The sequence below is a fragment of the Hydra vulgaris genome, chromosome 06 (assembly GCF_038396675.1).
Source record: "Hydra vulgaris chromosome 06, alternate assembly HydraT2T_AEP".
Classification (NCBI taxonomy): domain Eukaryota; kingdom Metazoa; phylum Cnidaria; class Hydrozoa; order Anthoathecata; family Hydridae; genus Hydra; species Hydra vulgaris.
In genome coordinates this window covers 32,288,857-32,304,888 of record NC_088925.1, presented here as the reverse complement: position 1 = coordinate 32,304,888, position 16,032 = coordinate 32,288,857, and the positions used below count along the sequence as shown (strand labels likewise).

Sequence of the window (16,032 nt, the reverse complement as noted above, 5' to 3'; positions counted from 1 at the left end):
ACTCATCCTTTTAATGAATTTCCTCTACCCCATGATAAACTCGCCTGCTCTTAATCCTATTGTAGACTCGCTAGCCTTTGTACTTTGTTTACCCTGTCTATCTTATTGCTACACCCTATACATCATTGGGTTATTTTGTATCAAATAGTATCATAAAATATGATGAAATTTTTTTTCATAAAAATTTTTACCTAGAAATATAAAAGTCAACAATCGCGATTGCTTCAAATAATATACTTTCAAGATTGCTAAATGGTTTTCACAATTAATTTACCTCTTGATAATAGAAATATTAACCCAGTGGAAGATTAGTGGTAGAACACAATAAAAAGGTTTAAGGTTTCCACTCAATGCCTCTGGAAGTAAAGCACTTAACCTCTTTCACTGAAAAACAGTAAATAAGGTTAAGTTTTTATATTTAAAATATAAAAACACACTCATGAAAAATAGTTGAAAAAATTTAGAAAAATTATAGCATTGATATTATAAGTACAACGAAAATTATTGCAAACATTATAAAAACAGCAAACTATATATATCAAATATAGTCCTATAAAATCTAGAATAGTCCTTAATATATATATATATATATATATATATATATATATATATATATATATATATATATATATATATATATATATATATATATATATATATATATATATATATATATATATGTATATATATATATGTATATATATATATATATATATGTATATATATATATATATGTATATATATATATATATATATATATATATATATATATATATATATATATATATATATATATATATATATATATATATATATATATATTAAGGACTATTCTAGATCTTTTTTTACAGAGTTGACTGTATTTAGGCATATTTTGGGTGCCACCCCAAAATTAATAATTGAATAGCTTTTTTTAAAACCAAATGTTGTTTTTTCTGCAAAAAGTTGCCTTTATTAGGCAATGTTTTCAACTAGTTATTATGCTGACATGGGGGTTAAGTTGTCCTTTACATCAAAACAGTGTTCTTGGTTTTTAATAAACTGAGAATTTAAAGACCAGAAATATTCCAGATTTTACAATTCATGACTACTTAGTTTGCAACTTGGTAATTATATATTATAAAAACATGTCTAAAAAAAAATCATTTAAAAAAACTTTAAAACTATAAAAATGATTTTTTTTTTTTAATGTTTTGATATAATTTTGCTTTATTTGAGACCTAACATGACATACTTCTAAAAAAACTTTTTTTTTATTGGGTACCAATAGAATCTTTTAAATTAAGAATAAATTTTTTACTTTTTTATAGCTCTACAATGTTGAAAAGTTTAGTAATTTTTTTTATATTTTGATTTACATAGCAAACAAAAAAACTTAAATTTTTTGAAACTCAATCATTCAAGGTTTAAAAAATTATTTCAAAAAACTTGTTACTTTCTCACTTGGAGTTATTTCAGTGCAATTTGAAAAATATTTATTATCAAGAACATTTTTATTCATAAAAAAGAGAAACAAACTTTGTAATTAGAAAAATTAGAAAAAGTTATTAAATTTATTACATGCTGATTATTTACCTAAGACTAATTTATATCGGCATGTAACAAAATTTGTAAATCTGTTACATGAACAGTATGTGTAATAATTATTTGTAAAATATCTAGTTTTTATTTAATTCTCCTTATTTTTTATGTTATCTATGATTATTGTGCCATTGCTGTGCCATTTGTTCTCTATAAATTTTTGTTTTAAGTTGACTGAGTTTTTAAATATTAAAATAAAAAAAACTTTGGTTTCATAATGCATTGTGTTATAAAAGTTGAAATTTTACATTTTTTTAAAATTTAAAAGTCTTTTGCTCGTTGGATTTATCAACCAATAAAAAAAGTTGGTTTCAGGCAAGTACTAATTTTTAATTAAATTCAATAAATTTCCAAAAAACTTTATTATGGTGATTGTTCTTAGTTTGTGGCAAAAAAGAAGAAAAGTATTTCAGCTATGTCTGTGACAGGACAGAAAAATATTTTATGCTTTTTAATTGATGAACATTTTTTTAGTTTTAAAAAGTGATTGAAAACTTAATTTTTAATTGATGAACATTTTTTTTAGTTTTAAAAGTGACTGAAAACTTTATTTTTAGTTAAAGTTTTAAAGGGATATTGTAAAGTTAAAAATTAGTTAAATTTTTTTCTGTATAATTCAAAAACGTTTTGAATTCTTTCAAATTTTAAATACATTCAGTCCTAGGGAAATGTTTTAACTATTTTAACTACCAGAATCTAAATTGTTAATATTATTATGTGTTTTAAGAGTATTTCAAAAAATATTTTAGTAGAATTTAAATTTTAATAGAATTGGCAACCAACCTGTTGTTATATATGCAACAGCACCAGGAGATCATTTGATTCATTCACAAGCTTATCGTCCTTTATACCATCGAGAAGAAAAAAGAGTATCAACATATACACCACTAAAGCGAGATAAAAGTCCGGGTTTGTTTTTTTTTTTTCTTCTGCTTCTTATTGTTTTTTTTTTTTTCTTCTTTTTCTTCTGCTTGTTATTATTCTATTATTATTATTATTATTATTATTATTATTATTATTATTATTATTATCATTATTATTATTATTGATATTATTATTAATATTATTACATTTATAAATATTTTTGTTGTTGCTATAACAAATCAAAAAAAAAAAAAGTTTAATCAACCTAAACAATAAGAGCTTTATTGTTAATTTTTAAATATTGTTAATTGTTGAACTTTTCCCATTAACAGTTGTTTGAATTCTTTAGATAAATAATAAAATATTCAAACTACTTCAGCAATATGTCATTAAAAGAGATTGCCAAGGGTTTTGGCAAATCTATTGTTTATAACAAAGTTATTGACGAAATAAAAAGTAAAATATCTATTTTATATAATAGTAATGAAATTCTATCAACAGAAAATTGAAAAATGTGGCAAAAGTAGTTAGAGCTAACTAATTAACTTTCTTTCTATCTTTGTTACTATCTTTCTTATATTCTTTCATTTTATCATTACATCTGCACTTATTATGTCATTTACGCTTATTCATTTCAGTCTAAGTATTCAAGTGAATTTATGTTAATCCACATTCAAGTGAATTAATGTACATTTATTAATTAAATAATAAACTTCCTAATTGCTAACTACTTGAACAAATTCATTTTTTGCAAAATGTTTTCTAGCAATTTTTATAGTTTTAAAGCTTTGGTTATACATTTAATATCCAAAATGTTGTTGCTAGCCAGATCATACCTTATTGATTGAACAAGGGGGTGGTTGGACAGTGTCTTGACAATATGACAGATGAAGTAGAGTTTGAGTGTTTCAAAGTAAGTTTTTACTGGCTGAGAAACATAAGACCAAACATTTTGTAACATTTCCGTATCTTTTGACATGTCTTTAGTCTGCAGCTCCAACACATCGATTGTGTTTTCTAGTGTGCTCCTGTGATTGATTTGGTATAACATAGTACATTGCAACTAGCTGCACACACTAAATATAAGCATAAGTTTGAATATTGTCCTTTGCTTTTGATGTTGGTGGTTATTTGGGCTTAACTCTCATTGCTTTGTGCTTTAGGTTGATTTAGTGGATCTACTTTTTGCTGGCAGTTAAAATGCAAAACACTAGTGATTGGTGTGCACTGCTAGAGCATGGTCACCATAAATTTTCTTATTCAATACAAAACTCAATATGTTTGACAAAAACAAGTTTATTCAAATTCAGTGATTGCTAGTTGCAATAAAGCTTCATCATATTTTATGACAATATTGATACAAAATAAACCAATAATATATGTTAATGCAATATTATCAATGAAGTAACCTGGTTGGATGAATAGTAACTTGGAATAGGAATTTGTCCTTCAGGTTGGGCAAAATCAATTTTAAAATTACTGTGTGCACTTTAGAACCACAAGTATCAACAAGAAATGCTTGTTTTTTTCAAGTTCAATTGTTTGTATATATTTTTGAAGTTGATTTAAGTAAAATATAAAAAAATTATTTGACTCTTATATAATCATCTTTTATAAATACTACAAATTAATTCACCCACTTTGTATAAAAGCAAAAGTTGAATGGAAAATTTTTTTATAGCTAAATAATTTGATTAGGTTTTTAATAAAATATTTTAAATTTTGTTAAAATTTTGACTTAATTAAATATGTTTTTTCTTAAATCATAAGGTTAGTGAAATCATGGTGTGAAATCATCTCAAAAAATTTATATTTCAATTTCAACTTGACATTTTATTGGTTGTTTAAGTTTTAGAGTAAGTTCCTTATGGAATAAAATGAAGCTGGCAATCATTTTATTATTTGTTTGATATATTTACCTCTCCAAAATATTTTGTTGTTGTTATACCTTTCTCTGAACCCTATCAAATATTAAGAAATATCAAATCAATATAATAGTTAGAACTCGATATATTTTTTCTTTTGAAGCTAGTGGCAGGAAATTAACAAGTACATGGTTTCTTGTAAGATTTAAATCTTTGTCTACTGAAATTGAAATGCTGAATGCTTTAATTGTTAGGATTGTGCCTTAAAATTATTTAAAAGGTCTATTATATGTAGTAGATTTTTTACCTATTAATGTATATATTAAGGCAGCAGCTATACTTAAGCTATGATAAGTTTTCTTAAGATTTTACCCTATGCTTATAAACTGTTTATAAAACAAGTTAATTGTTTATAAAACAAGTTAACTCAGTTAATTCAAATTTAGACTAAGTAGTAGTTGTATACTAAGTGTAAAAAATAAGTTTACATGTGAAAAATTAGTATAACTTAATAAGATATTTTAAGTAAAAATAGTTTTGATTAGTTTAGAACTTTTTTTTCTAATTTATATATATGTATCAGGCTTGGACAGGAATGGTGCGCTGTAACTGACCACATTTTTATTTATTTTATTTTTTTTTACAACTTGACCACTTCTGTTTTAATGTTTTAACAATTTAAATGCAGTTAAAAAAATTGTTAAGTTATGAATAACTTTCAATCATTGATCTTTTCTTACTTTTACTTACTAAGTTTTTATTTTATGCTAAGACTTTTAAGAAGCTAAAAAATTAATTATAATGATTGTTTAAAATAAATTAACAAAAAATGTCATATTTCAATTTTTTTTATGTCGGCATCTATTTTTTATGATAAATTTAAACATTTAAAATTTTTCCATGTCTTTCTAAAAATCTTTTAAAAGATTATTTTCTTTAAGTTACGTTAAATTATATATGAAGTCTTCTCGTTGCAATGGAATGATTTAATTGGTAAAAAAGAATTGTTTAACTTTTTTTTTAACTTGACTTACTAATCATGTAATGATTAAAAATTATTATTTGAAAAAGACTATGTTATTTAACATACATATATTTTTTTATGCAAAATTTTGGAAAAAATAAATGTTTACACAATTTAAAAATAATATATATAACACTTTTTAATAATTTAAATAAAATTTGTTCATTCCTTAAACAATAAGTTGATAAATTACGTAAAAGCGTATTCCGTACCTTTAATAAAACGTTTTAAAAGATTAGTTTAAACCCTTTTAAAAATGAATAAATCGTACTACATCAACACAAAATTTTAAAAATGTATTCACTAATATTCATTTTTGTATAATAATTGGAAAAGCATGGAGTTGCACAAAGTCCTACATCACATTCTACACATTCATATCTTAACTCTTTTTAAATTTTGTGTTTGTGACATACTGCACACCTTCTTTTAACATTAATCTTTTATTATCATTTTCAGTAATCATTCATCAAATATACTTTTCATTATTGATTCATCAAATGTATAGTTTTCTATTTTTTCGTGAGTAAATATTTACTTTTTGATAATTGTTTTTGCACTGAAACAATTTCCTTATTTTTCATATTTAAAGATAAAGTGAACACATTTAAAAGTGAATTATTGGAACAAAAGCTCTGTAATTATGTAGGAATAAATTTTGTGACAAGTAGACATATAATTACTGATAAGCAAGAAGGAAATATAAGAAGATGCTTAAAACCGTAGTATTACGGCATGGAAATTTGGGAACCACTTTTAGTTTGCATAATATTAAGGCATGAAAATTTGGAAACCACTTTAAGTTTGCATAGTAATACGGCATGGACTGTTAATGGGTTAAAGTAATTTATTTCAAATGCAATTAACAAACATACTTTGAGTTTGAATTTTTAGAGTTTTATTTTAGTGCTTTTATATATATATATATATATATATATATATATATATATATATATATATATATATATATATATATATATATATATATATTTTAAAGAATTGTTTTGTGAGTGACTGTATAAAATCATTTTAAAAAATTATAAACAGTCGTGGTGAAGTTGTCAAAAAAAACCCGACCATTTGCATGGTCAGCAATAGTGCTCGATTGCACGCCATTCTTGTCCAAGCCTGATTTATATGTATATTATAAAATAGATATAGTTTCTGCTCTAAATTCTTAAAACTATTATATTGAACTAATTACTAAAAAGGTAGTTCATTGAAGAGATGGATGACTTGAATTTTTTTTAATATTTACCATTAGGAATGTAAGAGAGGGATATTATGGTATTAGGCTTTTAATAAAAGCTCTCTATGAGTTATCTATTATAAGTATGTGACATAAGCTTTGTTCTATCTTATGTACTCATTTATTTTATATTTATCAGCTTTGTCATTTTCTCTAAATTGCCCTTCAATTCATAATATCTCTATTTCATAAAAACAGCATTGACAACATATTTCATTCATCTGTTGCATAATGGGCTATGAACTACCATTACTCTCTATTACAAGCTATGTTTTCAATAAGCTTGTGGTAGATTGCCAAGAAGTATTTATTTTGATACTGTTAATTAAATACTACACTTACAAGTTTTTTTTTTAGCTGGAATTGGCCCTGAACTAATCTATGCAATAAAAGCTTTTTACTTTACCTAACAATCTAGCTTAATTCTAGCAATATTTGTTTTTGTGGAAGTGTCAATATACTTTAAGTTTTCTTTAGTCATAGTTGATTTTAATGCATTGAAAGCTTTTTTAAAACCTATTTTCAGTTTTTCTTGCATGTTGGAATGAAAATTCATTCATGGAATCCTGTGAAATTTTATTCATGATACATATGTAAACTATTGTTTATAAGTTAAAGTTTTATCTTTAAAATGCAATTCTTTTGGAAAATATATAATCTGTAAAAATTGCACTTGGTTAAAAGAGATTTAATTTTTAAGAAATTTAAACATTTAGTATTTATAACTTCTCTTAATAACTTAATATAAAATGGTATACACTATATCAACTAGATTTGTTGGTCCAGTTGATTTGTTGTTTACTATTTTATTGATCATTATTACACTTATCATTTGATAAAATAGCAGCTGTATAGATGCCCTTTTCCATTTTAGACAAAACCTGATAATTGTCAACTAAATAATTATGGTACATTAAACTATGATTCCTCAAATTCTACAAATAAAATTTTAGGCTTGATCACATGTAATAAATTTTAACAAAGTATTGGGAAAATCTGAGAGGTGAGTTGCATGCCTGCTGCAATTATTTATGGATTACCACACTTATAAACTGTCCAGAGTTAAAATTAAGCATAACTAAAAAAAAATAAGAAATTTATTGTCCAAATATATTTGCAATAATATTAGAAAAAAAAAAAGAATGAATAACAGTTTAAATTTAAATTTAAAAAATTTTAAAAGTAAGAAATAAATATACAGTAGAATCCCATTAACTTGGAGTCTTAAAGGGTGTATATATATATATTGTGTGAATTAAGTGAAGCTCTTGTCGAACTTTTTGAAAATGTCTGACTTATCCAAATTTTGTGACTTATTAATACAGAATGACACAGGAATGTTTTGGTGTCTTATGTTTAAAAGCCACATAAAATATTCTTTATTTAAATTCTCATTTAGGGAAACTTGCATCCTCATCTTTATTGCAGAAGTTTAATTTTTTTTGACTTCTGGATATATTATGTTTTTTTTCTTTTTGGTCATCTAGACAATATTTTTTTTCAAATGCCATATTTTTTTAATACAGATACAGATGGTCTTCTTTTGTCAAAGTCTTATAGTATTTTTCAGTTATAGTTCTACTTATTAGCTTTCTTTTAGCGACTTTTGACTTTTTCAAGAAATGTAATTTGATTGAAGATTAACCGAATTAAAAATATCAGTGAAAATGTTTAGTTGGTTATATTCGTATATTTTGTATTATATTTGATGCAATGGTATTTATTTTTGAACATTCTAAGTTTTGAATTTTAAATAATGTTTTTAAATTTTTAATATAATAGTCATTAATAAATGGAATTTAATCGAAGCTTAACGAATTGAAGATATCAGTGAATATGTTTAGTTATGTTTAATTATATTTGACACAAAGATATTTTATTTCTAATGCTCAAATTTTGGAATTTTTATTAAAGTATTGGAAATTTTGTTATTATGTGCATCTAAATGCAATTCAAAATAAAAGTCCTAGTCAAGCAAAGTTTTTTGCCGAACGGACCCCAAAAAACAGTACAAGTTAGCGAATGGTTTGACTTAACCAGGGTACGCCTTAGAGAAAAATTAAGGGGAACAAAAAAAATCCGCCCGACTTAAAAGTCTGAGTAAACCAAATTCTATTGTAATTGATTTTTCAAAGTAGTGAAATTGTAATATTAAAAGTTATTTTAGGTTATTGTTTTTAGGTTTTCATTTTGTTAATCTGTATTAAGTATTCTCAAAAATTATTTGATTTAATTCATAATAAAATTGTCATTAGGATTTGTTTTAATCTGCTTAAACTCTTCAATTTTTTTTTAAAAATGTTATAAAATGATCTTACTTAAGTAAAGTATTGTTTATAATTATTTATGGTATTCAAAATGTTGTGCTACTATGACTTTACTTCGCTGCTAGAAAATATTTTAAAACATCTAATTTTAAAGCATTTAAATCTTTGTGATTCTGAAATATTTCAAATAAAAAAATAAGTCATTAAAATCATTGCTTAGCTGAGCATAAGTTGTTGTGTTTTTAAAAAAATGAAGAATGATAAAAAGACTTAAATTTTAAAAACACTGTAATTTTTATATTATTTATATAAAATTTTAGAATATTGTTTTAAATTGTTTAGGTCGTAGTAGTCTCTCAGATGGCAGTCCTAGTGTTAAGCGTTCCCGCGAATATTCAAGTGATTATATTGATAGTGATGACAATTCAGTACGATCAAGTTCCGTTATTATTAAAAATCTTTCTAGAAATACAGGTGAGTAACAAATAGGGAATATTAGTTTGTATATATATATATATATACAGCCCTTGGAACTAGGGTCAGCATTCGGCAACGCCAAGGCAACTGCTGACCTAAAAGTGTTTGAGGTAGATAAAAAATCTCCAGCCTTGTTTCTGTGTTTTATGGTAAAACCTTTGTATCAAATTTTTTTAAATCCTCATATATATGTATGTGTATATATATATATGTATGTATATATATATATATATATATATATATATATATATATATAATATATATATATATATATATATATATATATATATATATATATATATTTATATGTATATATATATATTTATATATATATATATATATATTTATATATATATATATCAATCAACCCTCGGAATTAGGGTCGGCATTCGGCACTGCCAACCTTTAAGTGTTTGTGGTCGGCAAAAAACTGCCGACCTCATTTCTATGTTTTATGGTCAGACGTTTGTATCAAATAATTTTTGCCGACCTGATGCCGACCACAAAAAGATTGAGATTGACAAATAATTGCTGACCTCATTTTTCCTAATTCCGAGGGTTGATATATATGTATATATACACACACACAGTGGCGGCCGGTGACAATACACTTTGGTGGGGCAAGGAAATATTAACCTAACAATATCGCAGCGATTTGCTGTCAGTCTAATTGATGCTTTGGTGTTTGTTAAGATGCTAACATTTTTTTGATTAGTTGAGAGAGTTAGCATACTTTCAAAATAAAGTATTTACTGGCATTGAATCTTTTAAACCTATCTAAAAACCAGCCAAAACTGACTGAAAACTGTCCTAATAGTTCAAAATTGTCTTAACTCTTTTTAAAGTAATAAAACATTGTTCAGCATCAGCTGTAGACACAGGCGTGACCAAAACATTATCTATCAACTTTGATACTTCAGAAAACATTTCAACTAGGTTATTTTCATGCATAATTGGGATGCATTAATTGTGCTGATATCACTAAAAACAGCATTTTTAACAAAATGGTTAATTCTAACATCAACTTCACTTCACTTAATATTGGTTAATTATTTTAATATTTTATATATGATTCCGAGGAAAATGTTGTATATTAAAGTTGAAATTTTTTGGATCCATAAGAGATTTAGCCAATAACATTTAGCCAATAAACTGTCAATTTTGTTCATGTTAATTTATTAATGAACTTATTGATAAGATAACTTTAAACTATATTGTAACTATGACTTTTGGCTCTTAATCTTAATTACCAATCGATAAAATAATAAAGAATGTAACATTAGATATACATTGAACTCTCTGATAGGTTCACATAAAGTTTTCTGATAATGGGGAAAGGGTCAACAAAAGCAAAAAAGATACTTTTACAACATTATTTTAAATTAAATACAACATTTACAATGTCAGTCATAATAGTAAACTTCACAAGATTATTTATATTGTCAAAGATGCTTTAACGATTTCATGTAATTAAAGATAAAAATTTAACATCAGTTTATAAGCATACATAAAAGTACTTAAATGTTTATATAGTTTTAGTTATTTGGCTTCAGCTTTAACCCAAAAAAAAAAAACATTTCAATAAAATATTCTGATTATTTTATTTCTATGGTAATGGTAAATGTCAAACATTTTAAAATAATCTAAACTTTGTATGTTTTTTTAATTAGTGCCTTTTTGGAAGTATCAATTATTGAAGCTGTATTATGAAATGTAACAGTACCACCAGTGGTAGAGTTTTTGTGATTGAAAAAAAGATTTTCTTTATATCTTCTGTTGTTTTAGTTGTTTGTACCTTTGCTGTATCAAACTAATAATAATATTGACTAATTTTAAAATATTACTTGAAAACCCAGTTGCATTTTTTTGCTGATAAAAAATTCTTTAAAACTTGCGATTGATGCTTATCATCATGGTTGAAATTGGCTCTGGTTCAGCGTCGATCTAATTGGCAACTTAAAAGGTAGAATAACTCAACTGCCACTAAACAAGAATTTCAATAGTACAGTTTGTAGCTCTTATTATATTTATAGAAATGACTAAGCTTTCTGGTGTCACAATATATAAACTTGCTAAACATTGCCATACACTTGCAATACATTTGTTCGATTAATAAACAAATTAAGATTCTCATTAATAAAGCTGAGCCACTATTTTTTCCCTGTAAATAACAAAAACAAGCGTTATAATTTAAAAAAAACATAAAACAATATATGCCTGAAAAATGTAGTTCACTAACAAAAGTTATAAAATGTACAAGATTGTTGATTATAAAAGAAATACAAAACTTTTTCATGATATTTTAAAATCAATTTTCTAAACTGTTCGATTTCCCTAGAATTTCTAAACTTGTAATTTTATTTTTTTTACCATTATTATTCATGTTATAATTATAGAATAAAATGACTTGTCCTAGAAAATCTTGTTTCTGAAAATTAATAGAAATTAGTTTTTTTTTACCTAACTGTATCTCTTTAAATGTCAAACCAACATTTATACCAGTAATTTCTGTTACATTATTTTAAATATCATGTTTTTGCCATGTTCCTAATTCTTTTGATTTATACTCCTGATAACTGCATGGTAAATTTTATCTACATATCCAGTAGATAAAATTTACCATGTCCAATCTACAAATTTTCTAAACATTTTTTTAATCAAATACCAAAAATTTCTTTCATAAATATTTTAGTATTTCAGTTTATTTTTCTTATGAGATATAAAAGTCCATAAAAGTCCAAACCAATATTGACACTGTTAATATTGTAATATTAACACTGTTAATATTCACAGTAAAATTGCAATATTAACAAATCTATAATGTTTACAACATTATTTTTACAAATAAATGTTTACATTTAATGTTATAAAGTTTCCTAATATTACTGTACCTTATTGAGTCAACAAAACTTCTGACTTTTTGCAGCAGTAAATTTTTCACTCTTTAAATCGAGAATTAAAAATGGTGGATGAAATTTTACAGCTTAGTGACGTTTTTAATCTTCTTTTTTTCTCGGGCCAGTTCAAGGAGGCCCTGCAGTGCACTTTTTTGTCCCACCTGAAAGCTCAATAAATTCTGCGCGCACTTCAAAAATTATATTAGTACAAACAAATTAAATAGGGCCAGTAAAAATTGGCCCAGCCATTATTGGCAATGAATTAAAACAACGCTACAGTACTTTAAATAAATTGTAAATAAACATATTACTTATAAAATAAAATATTTTAAAATTAGAAATAACTTAGAACTATTTATTTTTAAAAAACCTGTCTGCAAATAGTTTAGGCTAATAGTTGCATATTTACATATATACAGTGGTTTTCATAAATTTAGACACACTCATTTTTTTTTTACATATATGTAAGAAAATACTTAAAATAAAAATAAAATAAAAGTGCTACCGCTATGTTTGATATATAATTTAATAGAGGAAGTGAAACTCTATTATAGAGTACCTTAATTTTTTTTACAGGATGTTTATTATTCATTCTATACCAATTAACACAAAAAAGTTAATTGATAAGCTTGATTTTATTTTATTCATAAATTCGACGCACAATCAAAAAAATTCTTATATCTTTTTAATTGATAGTTAATTAGTAGTTTTTTCCCCATATTTCTCATTAATAGGCCTAAATTAATTGGTTTTGTCAAAAAACCTTATATAAATATGACTTACCTGGAATTAGTTAATCATTATTTAATAAATAAACAAAAGTTAGTTTTGCACTAAAAAGACGCAAAAATGGGCAAAAGACGTATTACTAAAGGTGAAAGATGGCAAGTTATTGTTCACATCAAAGAAGGAACCAAAAGTAATAGAGAAATTGCCAGGTTAATTGGAGTTTCTGAGAAATGCATTCGGACAACGAAGCAAAACTTTCTTCACACTGGTGGTGCCAGCGAGAAAATGAGGCCAGGTAGACCCTTGATAACTACCAGAAAGGACGATAGTGCCCTTTTTAGAACTGTCAGAGCTAATCCAAGAGTTAGTTACAAAGAATTGACCACAAAATTCAATACAAGGCGAAATACATCTATTTCTCAAAGCATAGCCCACCAATACTTATCAAATACAAGATTGGAGTCTACTCTGCTTTGAAGAAACCTCTCTTATGTCTATATGATAAACAAAGGAGGCTAAATTGGTGTCATGAAAGAAGGTATTGGAATAATAGAACAATGGAAAAACATTATGTGGAGTGATGAGAGTAACTTTGAGCTTATCAATCGCAAATATAACATAGCAGTCAAGAGAATGGCTCACGAAAAGTATTACGCCAGGTACATTAGACCGACTGTACAAAGTGGAGGAGGCTCAATAGGAATCTGGTCATGCTTCAATTACAAAGGTGTTGGTAATTGAAGCATGGAAGAATCAACTCCAGAATATACGTAGAAGTACTGGAAAACAACCTAATTCCATCAATTGACCTGCTTAAGCTCAATGATAAACCATGGAAACTTCAACAAGATGGCACTACTGCTCATACTGCATACAAAGGAGTGATTCAATGATAATAATATCAAGACAGTACTGTGGCCTCCATACTCACCTGATTTGAACCGGATTGAAAACATTAGGGCTTGGATTGACTGTGAATTGGCAAAGGTTCAAGTTTCCACACTTGGCCAGCTGAAGGACATCATTAAGGAGACCTGGTATAGGGTCCCAGAAACGATGTGCTAAAGTCTTGTTGAGTCTATGCCTAGAAGAGTTCTTAGTTGTATTAAAGCAAAAGGCAGATACACAAAATATTGATTGGTTCATAAATTACGCCTCCTAATGTATTGTGCATCTAAATAAATGAATATTTTTTTTTGTCTTATTTTTTTAATACCATGTAGTTGTACCTAATGATTACTTAGTATTTGTATTTTTCTTGTAAATTTTTTTTTAATTTTGTATTCTGTATGTATTTATTTAATAAATAGAAAAAAAAACTAAACCGAAATCTTTTTTCGTTATTGTTTTATCGTTGAAAAACTAAAAATTTCTACTTTCAAATATGAGAATAGAAATTTAATGCGTCTAAATTTATGAAAACAACTGTATAAATACATATTTACATTAACAAATACGTTATTTTAAATAAATCTGGGTGGGGCTGGGCCCCTATTGATGAGCTTCCACTGTGTATAAACATGTACATGCATATATATATATATATATATATATATATATATATATATATATATATATATATATATATATATATATATATATATATATATATATATATATATATATATATGCATTTATATATATATATATGTATATATACATATATATATATACGTATATATGTATATATATATATATATATATATATATATATATATATATATATATATATATATATATATATATATATATATATGTGTATATATATATACCTGATATATATATATATATATATATATATATATATATATATATATATATATATATATATATATATATATATATATATATATATACCTGAGTAAAAGATTAAGAAAGGCAAAAATTTTGAGCCTAATAGTTGTGGTACTAGAGCCAAGCCATTCAGTGTGATGTGCATTAAAGTCACCAATAACAACAATATTGGCTGAAGGATAAAGAAAAAGGACTTGGTTAAAATGATCAGAAACAGAATAAAAATGAGTGCAGTCTTTAAAAGAAAAAGGCTAATAAAAAACAAAAAGAAAGGTTATTGAGTGAAAAGGAGCTAAACAAAAGCGCATAAAAGTATCATCTGAAGATTCAAACATGATATCATGACAAATATGTTAATTTCTTTGAAGTTTGCAATAGAATATAATTGAGTGAATCATTTATGTTATGGATGGAGAAAAGAAACAATATCATAATATGTTGAATAAAGTATTTTTTAGCTAGTTAATGATTCTACTTTGGCTAGGTTCACATGGTATAATATATCAACATATTTTTATTTATTAAGAAATTTATTTAACTATTAACGTTTTAATGATAAACATACATTTACACGTTTGCTAAATAATTGCTTTTGAAATAAATTGTCTAAAGAAGTTAAAATTAAAAAATTATTGAAGATTTGAAAAAATATATATTTATACATTTGTAAATGAGTATAAATTAGATTTTATGTATGAATATAAGTTTTTGAAAAACATTCAAGTTGGCCAAAAATAAATTGAAATTTATTAGTAACATGCTTGATCTGCAATCACTGTAATCATAAATTTTAACTTTTGCAGTACTTATATTTGTTTTAAAATATTAAATGTAACGATAAATTTTAGTTATTTATAATTTATTGACTTTAAGATTCTGAGTTGGAAGAAGGAATATATCATGAGTTTCGTAAGGCTGGTGAAATAACAAAAATCAAGATCAAGGGAGCAGGAGCTGACCGTTATGCAATCGTAAAATTTTCAAAGTAAGTGAAATCAAAGTATTAGCTAAAAATGTTGAATTATTTAAAATATTAGCTAACAATCGTTCCATTATAAATTATATATTTCATATATATATATATATATATATATATATATATATATATATATATATATATATATATATATATATATATACACACACACATATTAGACCAGAAGAAGCCGAAAAAGCTACTCATAGTACTGGAAGACTTTTTCAAGGGCAAACAATACGTGTATTAATTCGAGGTATGGTTTTATTAATGTTAGTGAGTAGATTTATCAGAATTAAATAGTAGTTT

At 25.0% G+C, this 16,032-nt stretch overlaps 1 protein-coding gene across 1 annotated transcript in view; it reads left to right on the top strand.

The window, feature by feature from the left end:
* The window catches only part of LOC100200766 (msx2-interacting protein), a 56,132-nt gene that overhangs the window by 17,971 nt on the left and 22,129 nt on the right, over positions 1–16,032 (top strand). Inside the window, exons 3-6 of the mRNA XM_065799878.1 lie at positions 2,351–2,490; positions 9,193–9,324; positions 15,621–15,732; positions 15,903–15,979. Coding sequence (XP_065655950.1) covers positions 2,351–2,490; positions 9,193–9,324; positions 15,621–15,732; positions 15,903–15,979 — 461 coding nt within the window. The remainder of the gene's footprint in view (positions 1–2,350; positions 2,491–9,192; positions 9,325–15,620; positions 15,733–15,902; positions 15,980–16,032) is intronic.